This window comes from Notolepis coatsorum, assembly GCF_963971535.1.
Source record: "Notolepis coatsorum genome assembly, chromosome: 7".
In the NCBI taxonomy this organism is placed as follows: domain Eukaryota; kingdom Metazoa; phylum Chordata; class Actinopteri; order Aulopiformes; family Paralepididae; genus Notolepis; species Notolepis coatsorum.
Genome location: NC_140171.1, coordinates 67,298,922 through 67,317,365, shown reverse-complemented (window position 1 = coordinate 67,317,365; position 18,444 = coordinate 67,298,922). Strand labels below are relative to the sequence as shown.

The 18,444-nt window shown below is 41.4% G+C and overlaps 1 protein-coding gene across 1 annotated transcript in view; it reads left to right on the top strand.

Annotated features, from left to right (window-relative positions):
- The window catches only part of naa15b (N-alpha-acetyltransferase 15, NatA auxiliary subunit b), a 93,279-nt gene that overhangs the window by 44,980 nt on the left and 29,855 nt on the right, over nucleotides 1–18,444 (top strand). The window contains exon 5 of the mRNA XM_084318887.1: nucleotides 10,943–11,077. Within this exon, the coding sequence (XP_084175013.1) occupies nucleotides 10,943–11,077 (135 nt within the window). The remainder of the gene's footprint in view (nucleotides 1–10,942; nucleotides 11,078–18,444) is intronic.

The window sequence follows — 18,444 nt, the reverse complement described above, 5'->3', positions numbered from 1 at the left end:
AAGAACTTCTCCTTTTAATATACAATAAACATGTTTTTAAATGTTGCCTATTCAAATGATTGGATCCACAAGGGTGTCAGCCTTCCAGTCATACCCAATTTATGCAATTCCAAGACAGTCTAGGGACCACAGAAATGGGCAGATCCATATAAGACGGATACAAAGCAAAGATACAAGACACTCTCAAACCTACAATACTGGAGACGCTGGGTTCGCCTGTTCGAGCCCAGCGCTCCACATTGCTTTCAGTTTAGCTGGTCGTCCGTACTAATACACATTGGCAGTATTAGGGGGTGGGAAACTGATGGGTGGGGATCGGGCGTTGTGGACAGCGACTCCTACAGGTCGGTTGGTGCGCCTGCGCAGTAGAATCAGGAAGCAATGGGGGCGGCGCCCCTCCAAAGCGCAGACTCCTGACGCTGAAAGATCGCGCAGCGCAGGTGGAAAGATGCAACTGCTGTTACCTCGAGTATCGGAGGGGACTCGTGCTATATGACTTAGTCCACATTGCAGCCGGCTTGTGGGAGGCAAGAAACCGCGTTGGGATGGGAGAAAAATAGAAAATGGGAGAAAAAAAAAAAAAAATATGTGTTTTATTGAAATCTGCGCAGCAGCTATACTTCAGAAGTAATGTCTGATATTTACACATTGCCCTCAAAATGAATGGAAGTGAACGAGGAGCCTGACACCTGGGGGTAATAGTAGTGTTGACGACAGGGACAGCAGTGGTTGCTAGCTTATTTGTAAGTGTCTTTAGATAGAGGTAAGACTGTTTTGACAAGTTCTACTGAAGTGTAATTCACATGGTTGTGTCAGTTATGTATTATGTGGAGTGTTGCATATCTGTCTGAAAAGCTTAACCTGTTTGTACCTGCATTTGTAAGAACACTTAGAACTATTGACTGATGGTACAATAGTGGGGACCATATTGGTCCATCCCTAGTGGGGATAGAGGGAGGAGAGGCACCAAGCAAGCAGGTATTTATGGTGGAAAGAAAGAGTTCTCTCTCCCTCATCCGTCCCTCTCTGCTCCTTTGCCCAGGGTGCAGAATGGCAGTGATTTCAAAGAAGGAACAGAGTACATGTACAAAGCACACATCAGGTTACAGTTAGCCTATGTGATCTAGAACAGCTCTCCTGGGACACAGCCTTGGATTACCACTCTGTTTAAAATAAATAAATAGAAAATATCAAATGTCAAGATGAAAAAGTGGCCGGGAGGATTAAGAGTATATAGTATAAGAAAGAGAAGTGTGCGTGTGTACCTTTTCCCCCTCCGTCTCTTTGCAGCTAGGGGAGCTGAACATTGATACCATGACTCAGCAAAAACCCTTCATCTGCATCTTCCTCCTGCCAACTAATTCAGTCCTCCTACTTCGCCTTCATTTTATTCTTCATTCATATGCTGCATTTTAGCTTCCACAGCCCCAGGGGCCATAATTTGACTACATGAATTTAAGGACATTAAGCTAAGCGAACTGCTAACCTCACATTCATGCATCTCTACTATTCATACATTTCTGACTATTTCAGGGTTGGGCTTTTGAAAGCATTTGATCTAATCTGAAACCAAACTCTTGTCAAATTCCTTATTTGCAATTAGTTGAGGGAGTAAGATGATTTCTTGGGTAAAGAATGTGCTTCACTTTCATTGCACTCAGTACAGTAAGAATAAATTATTTCTGTAATAATGTACGTAACACAACTTAATATATATATATTTTTTATCCACTTTTTTCTCCCCATTTTCTATTTTTCTCTCATCCCAATTTCGTATTTCCAATTCTTCCCTCCCCTGTCTTGAACGTTGCTAGATTATGCCTCCCACTGGTCGGCTGTAGTGAGGATAGAAGCGCAACAGCTCGAACTCTCAGTGGCGAGGAGTAACACGTGGGAGGCTCACGCTTCCCCCGATACTTCCTGTTTCCGCCGTACCGGCGTCACCCAACCGACCTGTAGGAGTCGCTGTCCACAACGTCCAATCCCCACCCACCGGCTTTCCCACCCTCTAACACTGCCAATTGTGTTAGTATGACGGTAGCAACGCCGAGAGCTGGGCTCGATGCCAGCATCTCCTGCGTTAGTGGTGAGCGCCTTGCCCACTGCGCCACTCAGCCGCCTACAACAACTTAATATTGAAAGACTGGAGCAGAGGGGAGTTGTAGAAGAGGGGAGGAAGAAGATCTGATAAGAGGATATGTTAGACCTATAATACGGACATTACACATAAGCACAGTTCATTTAACACAATAGCTGCCACGCAATATAAGTGACGCAGTGACGCCATCACTGTAAACGGTGGGAGTCGCTCACCTTGTTTGCAGGGCTATAACTATTTTTGACATTGGGTATCTATTGGTCAAGATGTGGGAAAGTAATATTTTTTCCATTCATACATTGTCGTTTTATACCATGGTGAATATAAGTATAGTTTTAGAGTGGTCTAGGATCATTCCTATAACGCTAGTAATAGGCCACGATGCATATTATACTTAATCCATTGGCATTTCGTCCCTATACACGCTACAATAAAAAAATCAAATGCATATGATCCGCATATATTATGTTCCATCATGCATGCTGGAAATGGGGGGGGGGGGGGTCGTTTATGATTAATTGATTGTCAATAACGGCATTCGTTAGTACAACAGCATACATTGATCAGATCGATTGCAATGATAGAAATGGACAATCAAGCTGGAATTAACGTTGGATTGCTCTTACCTCTGGCCGATGAGATTGAAGAAAGAATATTCCAATTATTTGATTGCCATCTGCTAGATCGTATTTCCGTTTGGCCGACGCCATAAGCTCCAAAAGCATAATTATTATTGCGTCTTAAAGGCGATTCAATGCACTCGACTGTGTATCTGGATCCACGTTACAAAATAACTCTGCCCGGACGACATTCACTGACGCACAGAGCCAAGCTTCCTGCAGAAAGTAAGTGCAACATCGGCCGAATACCACCAGGCGGCGGTATCGGACTGTTGCGATCTCAGACAGAGTGCCAGATTTTCACACAGCCTTGCTGGATGAATTATGAATGGAAATAGCTAGGGATGCCCCGATCACGTTTTTTGTCACCGATCGTCGTGAGCCATATCGGCCGATACCGATCCGATACCGATCGTTTTTGATTAAAAAGAAATAAAAAATTATTTTATATAAAGTTTTTTTTTTTTATAAAATATATATATTATATAATTAGACTTGTACTTGTATTATCTGCGAGACATCGCCACCACGCAACAAGTCAAAATGCTCGCTATCTGCAAACAGCTCCACTGTCTGTGTGTACTCTAGTAGCCCAGCTCCAAAAAGGATTCTCCGGCGCTGCAGCGGGACCCTATTGGTAACGTTATGCTTTGGTCATTTCACATTCAGCAAGCCTTCAGCTCGAATACGCATTAAATCAATGTTATAAGACATTGATATCAAGAGCTATCTGTAGCTACTGCTAGCTGGCTAGATGACGTTAAGACAGAACTTTAGTTCAATGGGACATTTCGTTTTGAACAGTAAACTAACGTCAGCTAACGCAAGCTAACGCAAGCTACCGGAGGTATGAACATGGACTACTAGATTTTCTGGATCATTTGTTGATATCAGGAGCTATCGGTAGCTAGCCGGCTAAATACCGTTAGACAATGCCTACTAAACGTGAATAGTTGACTGGGTAATTTTGTTTAAACAGTAACGATAGCTAGGTAGCTAACGTTAGCGCAGGTCGAATGCATTACAGACTCGAGCAGAGGAGCCGCACCTCTTTGTTTACAAACTCTACACGGGGGCGGGCGGGGCTAGGGAGGAGGAGCAGTTTGCAGGTCCTGTGCGTCTGAGACAAGCGAGTGAGATATCCACTTGATCAGTTTCCGCGATCGGCGAATATGACTCATTATCGGAATTCCCCGATCGCATATTTATACTGATTATCGGCCGATAACGATCGGTGGCCGATCGATCGGGGCATCCCTAGAAATAGCGAATAAAAGAAATAGCGATCACGTTGTTGGCGTTATTCGATTGCCGGGCTATAACGAGTTAACTCGTCTTTGGCGGGGAATGTATTGATGATAATCACCCAAGATGTCTGTGGATGATGTAATGGAATTCTATCAACTAATTCTGATGTTAACACATCTTGCGCCAACAACGAGTTTACTCGTTTTTATGATCGTTATTTCCTTTATTCGCTATTGGCATTCATAATTCATCCAGGAAGGCTCCGGGAGCCAGCTGAACCCTGTCTGATATTTCAACGCCTCAATACCGCCCCCTTGGTGGATTTCGGGCGAGTTGCACTCCACTCTAAACCGGATGTGGCGCTCTGTGCATCGGGGAAAATCCTCCAGCAGAGATATCTTGTAACGTGGATCAAGATACACACTTGAGTGCATGGGATCGCTTTCGAGATGCAAGAATCCATATGCTTTCGCCGTTTATTGCGCAGGCATTAAAGCGTTCCGTCTCCAGACGGATTTCCGTCAATTTGATTGGGAGATCCGTCAATTTGATTCGCAGTCTGACGGAATTGGTTACCTGGTATAATATGATTTGTAGATACATACAGATTGAAACAAAATTGAGCCAATCAGAGGCGCCAAATATCATGAAAAAGGGAATTCTTTTCCCCTGCCACGCCAAGCAGTCATCACTCAGCGACTCGAGAGACAGGATACGCTGCTCGCTCCGCGGTTGCAACTGGAGGCTATTGGGCGAGTGACATTTGCGAGGTCTGTCAGCCACATGGCAGGGTAACAAAATAGTAATGTAAAATAATTAAAAACTGCAGTGTGTTTTGGTTTTACGAGTCGCCTTTTTTGCAGCCTCGCCCATCAACTTGTTTACCGACGTCACATCCACCACCTGCTTAGTAGCTGCTTGCACTGTAACGCTGCTATACCGATTAGCTAACGTTAGCTTAATAGCGTCGGTTAAATGGAAGGAGTAAGCCGGCCACTAAAAAGAAAAACCACCGGTTTTCTCAGACGAAAAGGATGACCGGGGCCACCCAACAAAAGAGTTTCGAGAGGAATGGAAGTTTGAAGATAGCGGTGTTTCAAGAGACTGGCTAGGTTACTGCGGGCTGTAGTGGTGAGTTAACTTGTTCCGTGTGCCGCAACTATGTCAAAAAGAAAAACAGAAACGATACATTTGTCATTGTCGTGTTACTTCACAGTACAAATACGTGAGTCCCCTGTTGTGGTTGTGACGAGTATCCTTTATTAGTTTAACTCCGTAGCAACATCACACAGGTGTATCTGTGTAGACAGTCTCCTCCCCACTGTATATTCTCCCCCCCCCCCCCCCCTCATGTACAGTCTCCTCCCCATCATGTGTATTAGGGGTGCACCGATATATCGGTCGGGTATCGGTATCGGCCGATAAGTGCCTTGTTGACTGCTATCGGCCTATCGGCCGATAAGCTCAAATGTGCCGATAGCAGTCGCCGATAAATACCCATCAATTTGTGTAGCGTCAAAAGGCAAAAAAAAAAGTTCACTCGCGCGATCTACCTGCACAACGCCCGCCGTCCCCCACACACACACACAATCTACTGCATCAAAGTAACTACTTATGATTAACAAGGCATTCGTTTTGTGGCATTAGCGTTATATAGTTAGTGTTACACAGACAATAACATCAGCATATTATTATTACCCATAGCAGCAAGGCATTACTCCGAGTCCGTTCATTAGCTCGGTTCCATTCCGTTGCTCATTCCGTACCCAACTACACATTCTGCAATCTGTTAATAAAGTTTTCAACCAGACAAATGTATAGAAAGGCTTTGTTTTATTATAACATTTGTTGCAGTAAAATCATTATGTCTCATTTGGTCATGCGTGGAGCGCCGGTCGGCGGGCCGGGCAGCTAACGTAGCTACGTTATTAGCTATTAGATGCAAGACTAACGTTACTGGTGAAAATGTGATTTGCGTTGGAATACTCCTTTGTCAACTTGCTGTACTTTGCTTGCAGGTCTGCAGTCATTATTGCTGCATTATGAATAGCCGCAACTTTAGCCAAGGTAACGTTATGGCTAAACCTTTAACAATAGTTAACGCTAGCTTTCGGTTAGCTGTTCAATGCTATTAATAACACAACTCCCCGTCAACACCCTCTCTCGGGAAGATGGCATTTAAGAAAGTATCTGCTGTTAAAATGAAGTGTTACACGTTCAATAACAAGCATATTATTTACCCGAAGATAGCAGTAAACAAGGCATTACTCCGTTAGTACGTTCATAGCTCGGTTCCATTCCGTTGCTCATTCCGTACCCAACTACACATTCTGCAATCTGTTAATAAAGTTTTCAACCAGACAAATGTATAGAAAGGCTTTGTTTTATTATAACATTTGTTGCAGTAAAATCATTATGTCTCATTTGGTCATGCGTGGAGCGCCGGTCGGCGGGCCGGGCAGCTAACGTAGCTAAGTGTGTTCTGCTCTTGCAAACAGAATGCCCGGAAGTAGAAAAATTTATAAACGCTTGCCGATTGGTGGTAAGGACAGCAGGAGGTGGGTGCTAGCGGTCACCGGTGTGGCGTAATTGGCAGAATCGACTGTCAATCAAAATGGTTCCATTGCATTGGTTGAAAGCTCTGGTTGAGAGAATAGTATCCTGCTGCAGGCCGCAAGAATGGTTCCATTGCATTGGTTGAAAGCTCTGGTTGAGAAAATAGTATCCCTCTGCAGGCCGCAAGACGATACTGGGAGAGAGATAGTGATACCATAAACATATTTCTTGATGTTTCCTTTTTTTAAGTAAGTAAAGAGGCCTACAAATACAAACATACACATACAAATATACAGTAGTTTCATTAAAAAAAAGAAAAAAAAATTTTTTTTACAAATACTTATATACAAATATACAAATATCGGTATCGGCCGATAGTGTTAGTTGAACAATCGGTATCGGCGGCCAATTTTCATATCGGTGCATCCCTAATGTGTATAATCTGTCAGGATCTATGGGTAACATTACTGTATATTTGCAGCCATATCATATGTCACAAATGTAACATTACTATATACCTGTAGTATGTCATGTATGTCCCTATGCCATAAATGTCATGATGTCAATGTTGTGTATGTCATAAATGTCACTATGAATTGAAAATGGGGGACCCTGATGATGTAAACAAGACAAACGTCTTTCTCTGGTCTGCATCCCCTTAACACTTTGATTGCCTAAGGCTAAATTCATGATATACCATAGGTTGCCAGCTCTATTTGTCTATGGATAAGTTCCCCTTCTTTGCAGGGCTATAACTTTTTAAATTCTATTGCTAAATTGCCATTATTAGGGCCCATTCAATGTCCTATATGTATTGTTCAGGGTGTATGAACGTTAAACTTTTTCATTCACATATTCATACTAAAATATGATCTAAAGTATAAGTATGTTTTCATCTCTTTCTGCAGCTTTCTCCAGAACGTGATTTATAGCCCCAAATGCATTATATTGATGATCAAATACAGTTTGATAGCAATCGGTGCGATATAAAAAAATCCAACTGGACGGACTTCTGGAAGTTACTACACATCATCTGATGTTGACCGGATGGGCGAGGGGGCGTTTATAATTCCGTGGGCAGCGTTATACCATTCATCTAATGTGGGTCAAATGTTCATCAGATCAGTTAGTATAGAAGACATTGAAAAATAACGCTGAATCTTACCGTATCTTCCTCGCGCCGTTGGGCGATGAGCGTGGAGTATACATGTTCCTATTATGGGATGTTGGAATACCCGGTCCATTTCCAGGTTGTATAATGGTATATACGTCCAAATCATGTTGTTTATCGAGTTATTGGCAACGGATCGCTATGTATTGTGACAAGCTAGAGTGCCGGGACATATACCGAGTGCCCGGAAGTAATATGGTTGAACAGCACATCGTCCAAGTAACTTCCTGTTTGGCGATTGCGCCGATCGGCCACCAGATGGCGCTCTTGAACCGCTAGAGGGTTCAGTGGGGCTTTTTGGTGGGTCTCAGGCCAGCGGATGGGAAATATGAATCCGATCACAGATTTTTGAAATATTTATATCAAAGACGAGTTACGGCGTCTTCGGCAACTTGAGCATGGCGGGGAAGGACGCCTAAACTCGTCTTCTGGCAGTTAAAGTGTTAACAATTGTGTGTATTGAGCCGTACTGTATTGTACCCATTCTGCAATCTGTTAAATATTGATTGAACATTTTATTAACAGATTGCAGAATGGGTACAATACAGTACAGCTCAATACACACAATTGTTAAGGGGATGCAGACCAGAGAAATACTTTCGTCTTGTTTACATCAGGGTCCCCCATTTTCAATTCATAACATATATGACATACAGATAGACAATACTGCTACATCTATACATTTATGACATACCAGATTTACAAATACAGTATTGTTTGTGATACAAAAATAGTCTAAAAAAGAGAGTATATACATTTGACGAAGAAAATGTACATTGGATGAGGTTGGGTAGGTGGGGTGGGGGGACTGTACATTGGAGGTGGTTGGGTAGGCGGGGTTGGGGGGCGGTAACTGTACATTGGATTATCAGCTAAACCTTACTTGGGCCCAAGAAGAGGGTATTAAAGTTTTCATTCATTCATTCACTCTGGATCTGGTAAATCCAGTAGCAATACACACAATTGTTAAGGGGATGCAGACCAGAGAAAGATGTTTGTCTTGTTTACATCATCAGGGTCCCCCATTTTCAATTCATAGTGACATTTATGACATACATGACATCATGACATTTATGACATAGGGACATACATGACTTGCATGTATATAGTACTGTTACATTTGTCACATATACGATATGCAAATATACAGTACTGTTACCCAGAGATCCTAACAGTAAATATATACATATGATGAGGAGACTGTACATTAGGAGGGGGTGGGTGGGTGGTAAAAAATATATACAAACGGTGGGGAGGAGACTGTCCATTGCGAAAACGTGTTTAGTCCCTTGTTTGTATGATAACAAGCCGTTTAGTTCATGGTTCAAAGTAATGGGGAAATGGTGCTAGCTTGCCATCAATCAGAAGCTAGCCACAAGACTTGCATTCACACTCTCCAGCACACAGCCTCCCTGCCTGGCACAACAACCACAACAGTAGGGTCTATAGTCAGTCAGGACAGTAGGCTCTACAAGTAGGCTCCCTTAAAACGCTAACGCTATTTAAAAAAAAAATACAGTGGAGGTTAAAATAAGAATATGACTTGGCCTGAAAAAAGTTCAGTCAGGAGATTTTTTTTTGCTTTAATCCCCGCATACAAACGGAAAATGGATATAGCAGATCGACATCAAATTATTGGAATTTGTTTTCACCAGACGCATCGGCCACAGGTAAGGGGAATCTATCGTTAATTCCAGCTCGATTGTCCATTTATTTCATTGCAATCTATCCGATCAACGTATGGTGTCGTACTAAAGAAAGCCGTTAGTGACAATCAGGGAATCATAAACGACCCCCCTCCCCTTTCCTTCATGCATGATGGAGCATAATGTATAGCGATCATATGCATTTGAATTTTTTAATATAGCGTGTATAGGAACTAAACGCCAATCGATTATGTATAATACGCGCCAGGCCTATAACGCGCATTCTAGGAATTACTGCTATACAGTCTAAAAACATACTTATATTCACGACAGTACTAACACGACAATGTATGAATGGAAAAATATAACGTTCCCACATCCGGAACGATGGATACCCGATGTTGAATGGGCCATAGTAATGTCGATATAGCTATAATATTTAAAAAGTTATAGCCCTGCAAAGAAGGTGAGCCACTCCATAGGGTTACAGCACTGGCAGAGAGTGGTATAGATGGGCATACTGTGTGGCGCAGAATGTGTTAAGATAGGGCTGGGCGATTGGCCAAAAATGATGATATGATAACGATATCGATGATATCATATCACTCGATATCGCTAATTATCGATATTGTTATAAGTATTACATTTTTAATTTTTTTTTAACAACAGATTTATGTTTATTTTGCAGCAATCTTTAGTGTTACATTATTAAAATTGTCCTCTAGGAGACGAGGTACCAGCTACTAACCTGTCCTCCTTTATTTTGTCCTCTAGGAGACAAGGTACCAGCTACTAACCTGTCTTCCTTTATTTTGTCCTCTAGGAGACAAGGTACCAGCTACTAACCTGCCCTCTTTTATTTTGTCCTAGGAGACAAGGTACCAGCTACTAACCTGTCTTTTATTTTGTCCTCTAGGACAGTGGTTCCCAAAGTCGGGGTCGCGACCCAAAGGTGGGCCGCGAGCAGCCACGGGTGGGCCACGAGATGATAAAAAAAAAAAAAAAAAAATATTATTTTTATTTTTTATTTTTTTATTTTATTTTTTTTGTCAGGCCACTGAACTTAAAAGCAGGCCATGACAGTGTTTCTAGTTGTATTCTAAAATTCTATTCTATTGTATTCTAAAATGTGACTATATGGTTTTATATTAACTTAATAAATAAACAAAAACGAAAAATCTACTTATTTCAACAAACATTTCAAACTAAATAACAGATTATGCACATAAAACGCTGAAAACAACCGAAGCAACAATAGTATTTTAATGAGGCTATTATTATTATCATTATTATTTTGCAACAAGTTAGCCCTCTCATAAATAGCACATATAAATGAATAACTAACTTGAACTAACTTAATAGGATTGAAGTGATATTTGGCTTAAAAAATCGGTCGCCTGGCAAAAAAAAAAAAAAAAAAGCCAGACGATGTGCATTGGGCCGCGGCTCTCTGACGCCTTATTTTCTGGGCCCCGGCCTGAAAAGTTTGGGAACCCCTGCTCTAGGAGACAAGGTACCAGCTACTAACCTGTCTTCCTTTATTTTGTCCTCTAGGAGACAAGGTACCAGCTACTAACCTGTCTTCCTTTATTTTGTCCTCTAGGAGACAAGGTACCAGCTACTTCAGCTTCGTCCAGCCCAGCGGGCCTCCTGGATTGGCTATGCCATCGCCTACCACCTCCTGGAGGACTACGAGATGGCCGCCAAAATCATTGAGGAGTTCAGGAAAACGCAACAGGTTGGTTGTTCTTATCAAGAATAGTAAATAGGGATGTCCTGAGCCAATCTGAAAGATCTGTATTGGTGCAGATTAGGGCATTTTTTAATTGATGGGTATCTGCTATAGTAAACCTGATCATCTGATCCTTAAGTATTAATTAATTAATTAAATACATAAAATACATTTAAATAATAAATGAAGGCACAGGTATGACGCAGGTAATTTATTTCTTAATGCAGAGCTTTTCAATTGTCAAGCATATCTTACCTAGCACATCTTAACTAGCATATCTTGTTTCATATTTTTCCCTTTTGCACAAATCACGGATGTAATTGGAATCCGTCTTTAACACATTGGTTGCCAACAACGAGATTTCTCGTTACTGGCCGCCATGCGTTGGTTGTTATTTAATCGTTATTTCTTTTATTAGCGATATCCATAAATTTTTCATCCGTCCAGCCTGACGTTATCATTGGAAATGGCGCCGAGCTCGAAAAGGGCGAATACCGCCCCCTATAGTCTCCCGGATGGTAATGCACATCATTGGATTGGATTGAGTGAAAAAGAGCATCAGAGAAAAACTCTGGTCCAGGGTTTCCCCATCTCTGGCAAGCAGTGTCTGTTACCAGATTCACTGGCGAGGCTCGGAGCAGCTTTCGATTATGCGTTTCGGACTATAACGTTGGATCAATAAACGCGATCAATATTTGGAATGGCGATCAGGAATTGGATTGATCTTTTTGCAGAACATCTGATCTGAGGTAAGGAATCTATGTTACCAGTTTTGGGTTAATCAGAGTTGTTTTTCACAACGTGTGTGTGGCGTTAGGCGCTGAGCGCGGCACGAATAAATGATTTTTCAGCCCGATTTTGTATCGTGCATAAGAACACAAATACTCTCGATAATCTAGCGTTTATTTGAAAACGATTCATAAACCAGCCGGAAAATGACAGTAAATGGCTATTGCGGAATCTTTTTTTCTTTCTAGAAATCTCCAAAACTATACTCGTATTCAAAATGTACTGATGAAAAAACAATCCGTTTCGTACATGTTGACTGCAAGCAAGTCATTGATAAGCGACGGGGTATTATACACATAGCCATAATTTAAGATATAGTTTAATCGCTCGCAAATGTGCTCGCCCATTTATTAACGTGCTGGCATCCAAGCGATAAATCGTCATATCCGGCTAGCACCCAATGTGTTAAAGGGAACTCTGAAGTCGGAAATAAACTCGGAAGGCCCCAGAATTCGGAGCTTTTGGGGAAACTTACCACAAAATATTACCACATTTCTGTCTTTATGAGAGATTATTACCACAATAAGATAAACGGAAACAAAATTCTACACAAAGGCAATACAAATCTGGACCAGAGCTCTTACTGGGATGCTGTGTGTCTGTAAGTTATGTCTTGTGGGTTTTTGTGTTCATTCTCCTGTTATTACACAAGGGGATTGTCCACTGACATGACTATCGTTCGCGGGCTCTAGTGGGCCCACTTTCTTATAGAAACTACTACTAGACATCACAAGGAATCTGTTGATACCACATCATGTTAACTTGTCCGGAAAGTGGCTGGCCATTGAAAAACCCATATCGGTTGACCAAAAAAGGCTTTATCAAGACACATCCACTATAATCCCTAAGATGTCGTATTTTTGGAATTGAAGACCGAAAATGTGCACAGTTGAATTCTGTCCTTTTTAGAAAGCAGAAATAGACCCTGTAGTGCTGGTCTAGGCTCACCAGGCTCCATTCTCCATCTCATTTTATATAGATATGATTTATATTTATATTAATATATATTTATTTATATATTCCTCAAACTTGAAGATGGGAATGTGAGAACATGACAAAGGATCACTAAAATCTGAATCGGCTAAATCCATATTGGCAACTGCTCTCTAGATATCAGTATTGTATCCAATAATCCTTTGTCCATCAGGCCCTGCTGCAAACAAACTACTCGGTTCTAGTTTTTTATGTTCAGTCTTCAGCCATACTGGCTATTTGTGAACCATTGAATATGCAGTACAGCCATGTATCCCTCGGCAGGGTGGTAAATATGAGCCCAGTGACTGTAAATCAGTCTCAACTACAATGGAGCTCTCTCTCTCTGGCTCACTGCTGATAAGACCAACCTGCTTCCTGTCTTTGTGCCATCATGGGGTGCTACGATTGCAGTTGGAGGTGTTACAGTTTCTAGTATTCTGAGAAACACCAGCTCTCAGTCAATGACACTGCTTCTGTCTGGAGAGGGCTCAGGAACATCACAGGCCATGGTTAGACTAGTGTATTCCTGGCGTTTTTTTATACGTTTTTGACGACGTTTGATGTCCCTATTACACAGAAATGCGTTTTTTGGCGTTTTTTTGTGGATACGGCTGAAACGCAAAATTGTGTTTGCGTTTGGAGATACGCAAAAAAAACGAATCGACAACAGCGTGTAGTCAGCACGCTAGCCGTTGTTGCGAAAACGCCCATGCGCAGTAGATACCATCTGCGTGCCCTTCCGGTGACAACAGTGTGTGTGTTTGGGACATACAGTAGCTCCGTGTCCCAAATAGCTTCAGCTACCATGTGTTGTCAAGTTATTGTTATAAGGACCCCAGTCCAAGCTACAACAGTCTGCATTCCCTTAACAATTGTTTGTATTGAGCCGTATTGTATTGTACCCATATGCAATATGTTAAATAAAGTTTGCATCCATTCATTCTGCTAGCATTACCGATTGCATGAGCAGCTGGCTAACGTGAGCTATCAGGATTCAGACCCTGTTAGCTCAGAGCTCCTCTTTCAACTTAACAAGCATTAAACAAAATGGCCCAGTCATCTATTCACCTTTGTTTAATACACACAGCGTTGTCTCTAATGTTATCTAACTACTGATAGCTCGCGATATCATCAGTTTTGGTGCTGGCTAAGTAGCGTGAGCTAACGTTAGCTTCTAGCCACAATGCTATATTGTTATAATGGCATACTCCATTGACGTTAGCATGCAGCTAACAATGCTACCGATCGTTTTTTAGACTAAACTATCCGCTCTTGGTGGTCACTTGTGTTTATGTTAGTTTTGTTTCATCAACAAATGACAGGCAGAACACACAGTGAATGTATCCGTTTTGTTTATTGCACTTTTATTAGGCTTTGCTGAAAAAGAATTGCTGCATTGAGTAAATAGGCAAGATGGTGGCGCGGCATAGGCGCCTGCCTTATTGACATTTTCTTTGCTGGAGCTTCCAGGAAGTGTATTGGCACATTCGTTCTGATTGGTTGAAATTGCCTTCATGTTTGCCACCTACTGCTTTGGCAGTGTACTACATCAGTGTGCTCGGGTGACAAAAACAAAAAAAAAACGAAAGTGTGACTCGAGGCGCATGACGTCGCAGCGATACGCATATGAAAACAATACGAAGATGATACGAAAGGTGTAACCGCCGCCACAGACTACAAGCCCCCCCCCCCCCCCCATGAGTTCTATTGCTGCTTTGAAAGACAATGGAGAAGTCCTGATGACCCCCCCCCCCCCCCCCCCAGGCTGTTATTGTCACATCGTTTGATAGCTAAAATGGCCGCCGTTTGACACCCTAATTGACCTACTTGCTTCCAATCTCGGGTTATAAGACCAAAATGATGGATCGTTTTTGTAGCCAATGTAATTCTGGAGATGACGATATCTTGCATGAGGGCTGTTTACTACGATAAAGTGAGAGAAGAAGAAGAAAAGAGAATACTCTCGACGTCGCGCAACCTGAAAATTCATTGGACCGAGCGGCCATTTTGGATAAGCATACCGATGCACACATTAGAAAAACATTTTCCGTGGTATTGTTATCATGGACCTATACTAGATAAGACTTCAGGCTATGGACCCATTGTGTTTTCCAGCTCATACCTCTCAGCTGGAACTCTTTTTGCAGGTCTCTGTTTGCTAAATAATTCAGACGTAAGTTAACCTCTTAACACATTGGTTGCCAACCGGATATGAAGATTTATCGCTTGGATGCCAGCACGTTAATCAATGGGAGGACGAGCACATTTGCGAGCGATTAAACTATCTTAAATTATGGCTATGTGTCTAATACACCTGTCGCTTATCAATGACTTGCTTGCAGTCAACATGTACGAAACGGATTGTTTTTTCATCAGTACATTTCCGTTTTATACAGTTTTGAATAAGAGTATAGTTTTGGAGATTTCTAGAAACAAAAAAAGAGTTTTCAAATAAACGCTAGATTATCGAGAGTATTTGTGTTCTTATGCACGATACAAAAGCGGGCTGAAAAATAATTTATTTGTGCCGCGCCTAACTCCACACACACACACGTTGTAAACCCTGTGAAAAACAACTCTGTGATTAACCCAAAACTGGTAACATATTCCTTACCTCAGATCAGATGTTCTGCAAAAAGATGAATCCAATTCCTGATCGCCATTCCAAATATTGATCGCGTTTATTGATCCAACGTTAGAGTCCGAAACGCATAATCGAAAGCTGCTCCGAGCCTCGCCAGTGAATCTGGTAACAGACACTGCTTTCCAGAGATGGGGAAACCCTGGACCGGAGTTTTTCTCTGATGCACTTTTTCACTCAATCCAATCCAATGATGTACATTACCATCCGGGAGACTATAGGGGGCGGTATTTGCCCTTTTCGAGCTCGGAGCCATTCCCAATGATAACGTCAGGCTGGACGGATGAAAAATGAATGGATATCGCTAATAAAAGAAATAACGATTAAATAACGAGAAATCTCGTTATTGGCAACCAACGCATGGCGGCCAATAACGATAAATCTCGTTGTTGGCAACCAATGTGTTAAGCATCGCCCCCATTTTGCAGAACTAAAGCGATTTGCTTAGCTTTATACTTATAGCACATGCATGAGCTTGGTCTCTTTTGAAAGGTAACATTCTGAAGTTGCTAAAGCAAAAAAGAAGAATCACTGAGTGCTAATGTATTAGAGAAACAGAGGTTTGAACACACTGAAATAAAATATTTTGTCCTTACTTTTTTGTTGACTTGTGGCCAGATTCCTGTTTTCGGGTTCCAGCATAGAGGTAGTAGCTGGGAAACGGCGGTTTTGTGTAGTACAGGTCCAAATTCTATAAAAAAATCCATTCAAAAATGTGTGCTTGAGAACGTTTTTGGTAACGTGTGTACAGTAGAGCAGGGGTTCTCAACCTTTCTGCTGCCAAGGCACCCCTGTGTTCAATAAAATATTCCAGGGCACCCCTACATACGATGAAGACTTTTCCGGTCCTGTCTTTTTTGCTACAATGATGACAAAAGTGCTTGCTTTCAAAATAATGTTTATTTAAGAAACCGGGAAACACATTTGTGTGTATATGCAGGCTATATAATGCATTATTAACGGGTGTTTCAGGTCTAAATGGCTTAGTACTGTTGACATTACACTGCTTGTAGTAGTAAATCAAATAGCATATTTTTTTAAATAAAATTACAGAAAAGGATCACTAAAGTGCTATCTGTTGCAGCTGTTCTCCATAAAAATAGCATATTTGGATAAGTTTGACCATTTCTCAAAAACAGAAAATCATGTATTTTTTTTAAATACAGAAAAGGATCACCAAGTTACCATTTCTCAAAAAATATAAATAAATACAGAAAATAAGCACTCGTTCACTCTGTGGACATTTCTAGCTCAATGCGCGAGGTCTGCTGCTGCTGGCTAATAATACGGTCAATACGTGGAGAGATCTTTGACAAGGCAACACGCATGTCATCCTCAAGGCTCAACTTGGCCCTATATTTTGTTTTCAGAGCGGTCATGGATGAAAAGCCAGCTTCACACAGATATGTGGTGCTGAATGGTATCAACACCTTAACTGCTGCATCATGAGATACTTGGTACTCAGCACCACACTCTGAAACTAGCTCTCCAGGTGGTATCGGATGAGATTTCAATGAGTTCTTCCAAGAGTTTGGATGGAGATGTGTCAGGAAGCTTTGTCTCAATGTTGTCTGTAAAGTTTTTTTTATCCAGAGTAACTTGGTGATCCTTTTCTGTGTTTTATTAAATTATGATTTTGAGAAATGGTCAAACTTATCCAAATATGCTATTTTCATGGAAAACAGTGCCGCTGCAATAGATAGCACTTTAGTGATAATTTTCTGTAATCCAAAAAGAATATAATTTTTTTTTTTTTTTTTTTTTATAAATCTCAAGGCACCCCTGGCAGTTCTCTGCGGCACCCCTGTTGAGAACCGCTGCAGTAGAGGATGACATCTTTTCGGGATTCCCGCGGGAATCCCGAAAAGATGTCATCCTCTACTCTAATCTACCATAATAAAAAAAGGTTATTGAATTTGTTTAGCTTCGCAAATTAAATTAAATTGAATACAGAAGGAACGTGAGTTTTAACCCTTCTAACCTTAACCAACTCCGAAACAATGCCTAACCTTAACTCTAACCTTAACCAACTCCGAAACAATGCCTAAACTTAACCATAACCAACTCCGAAAGAATATTGCCATGCTCTAAGACAAACTCTAACCTTAACCAACTCCGAAACAGCGCCTAAACTTAACCCTTCTAACCTTAACCAACTCCGAAACAATGCCTAACTTGTCACCAACGCACCGCAGGATCCACAGCAAGGCGGCGAACCAGTTGAGCTAGTCGTCGACCTCGATAACCTTACGCGCACCTCCCTCGCGTACCTTAGAGAGGGGCTTCGCTCAACCAATCAGAGAGGGGTCTGCAGAAATGGAGTTCAACCAATCAGAGAGGGGTCTGCAGAAATGGAGCTACGAAATGTACCGGGTTGAGATTTATATTGTGTCATAAATAGATTAATACAGTCCGTATTAATTAATGTTGTTTCTTTTTCAAATGTAGCCAAGTGTAAAGACCCTAACCCTATCAAAACAGCAGTCGGAAAGTGTATATTTTCAGCACTACGTTTGTTTATCAATGATGTTATTAGCGAAATATGAGTTTATATAAATCTCTGCGCATTGTATCAGAAAACCGGATGATTTAGACGCGAGGAAATTACGCCGTCATTAAATTGTTGTAGTCCTAAGAAAGAGGAGATCCAGGGCTTTCGATGGATGTCGAAATTTCATAAAACTACACTACCCAGCTCTGTCAAAGCTGCTGACGTGAAAATAAATGTTGGCGTTATTTTCGTGACTATATCTCACAGGTCAAACAAAACTGAACGTTATTGCCATAAAATACAATGTATATTGTTTCTTTGCCTTGTGAATGGCTAGGGAAAAGAACGCTTCGCAATCTGGTGAAAAAATTTATTTAATTAAATAAAGAAATTCCCTATTCGTGGGAAAAAATTAAATAAATTCCCTACCTACCCATGGCCTTAACTGACAACCAACAGGAACCAAATTTTTTTTTC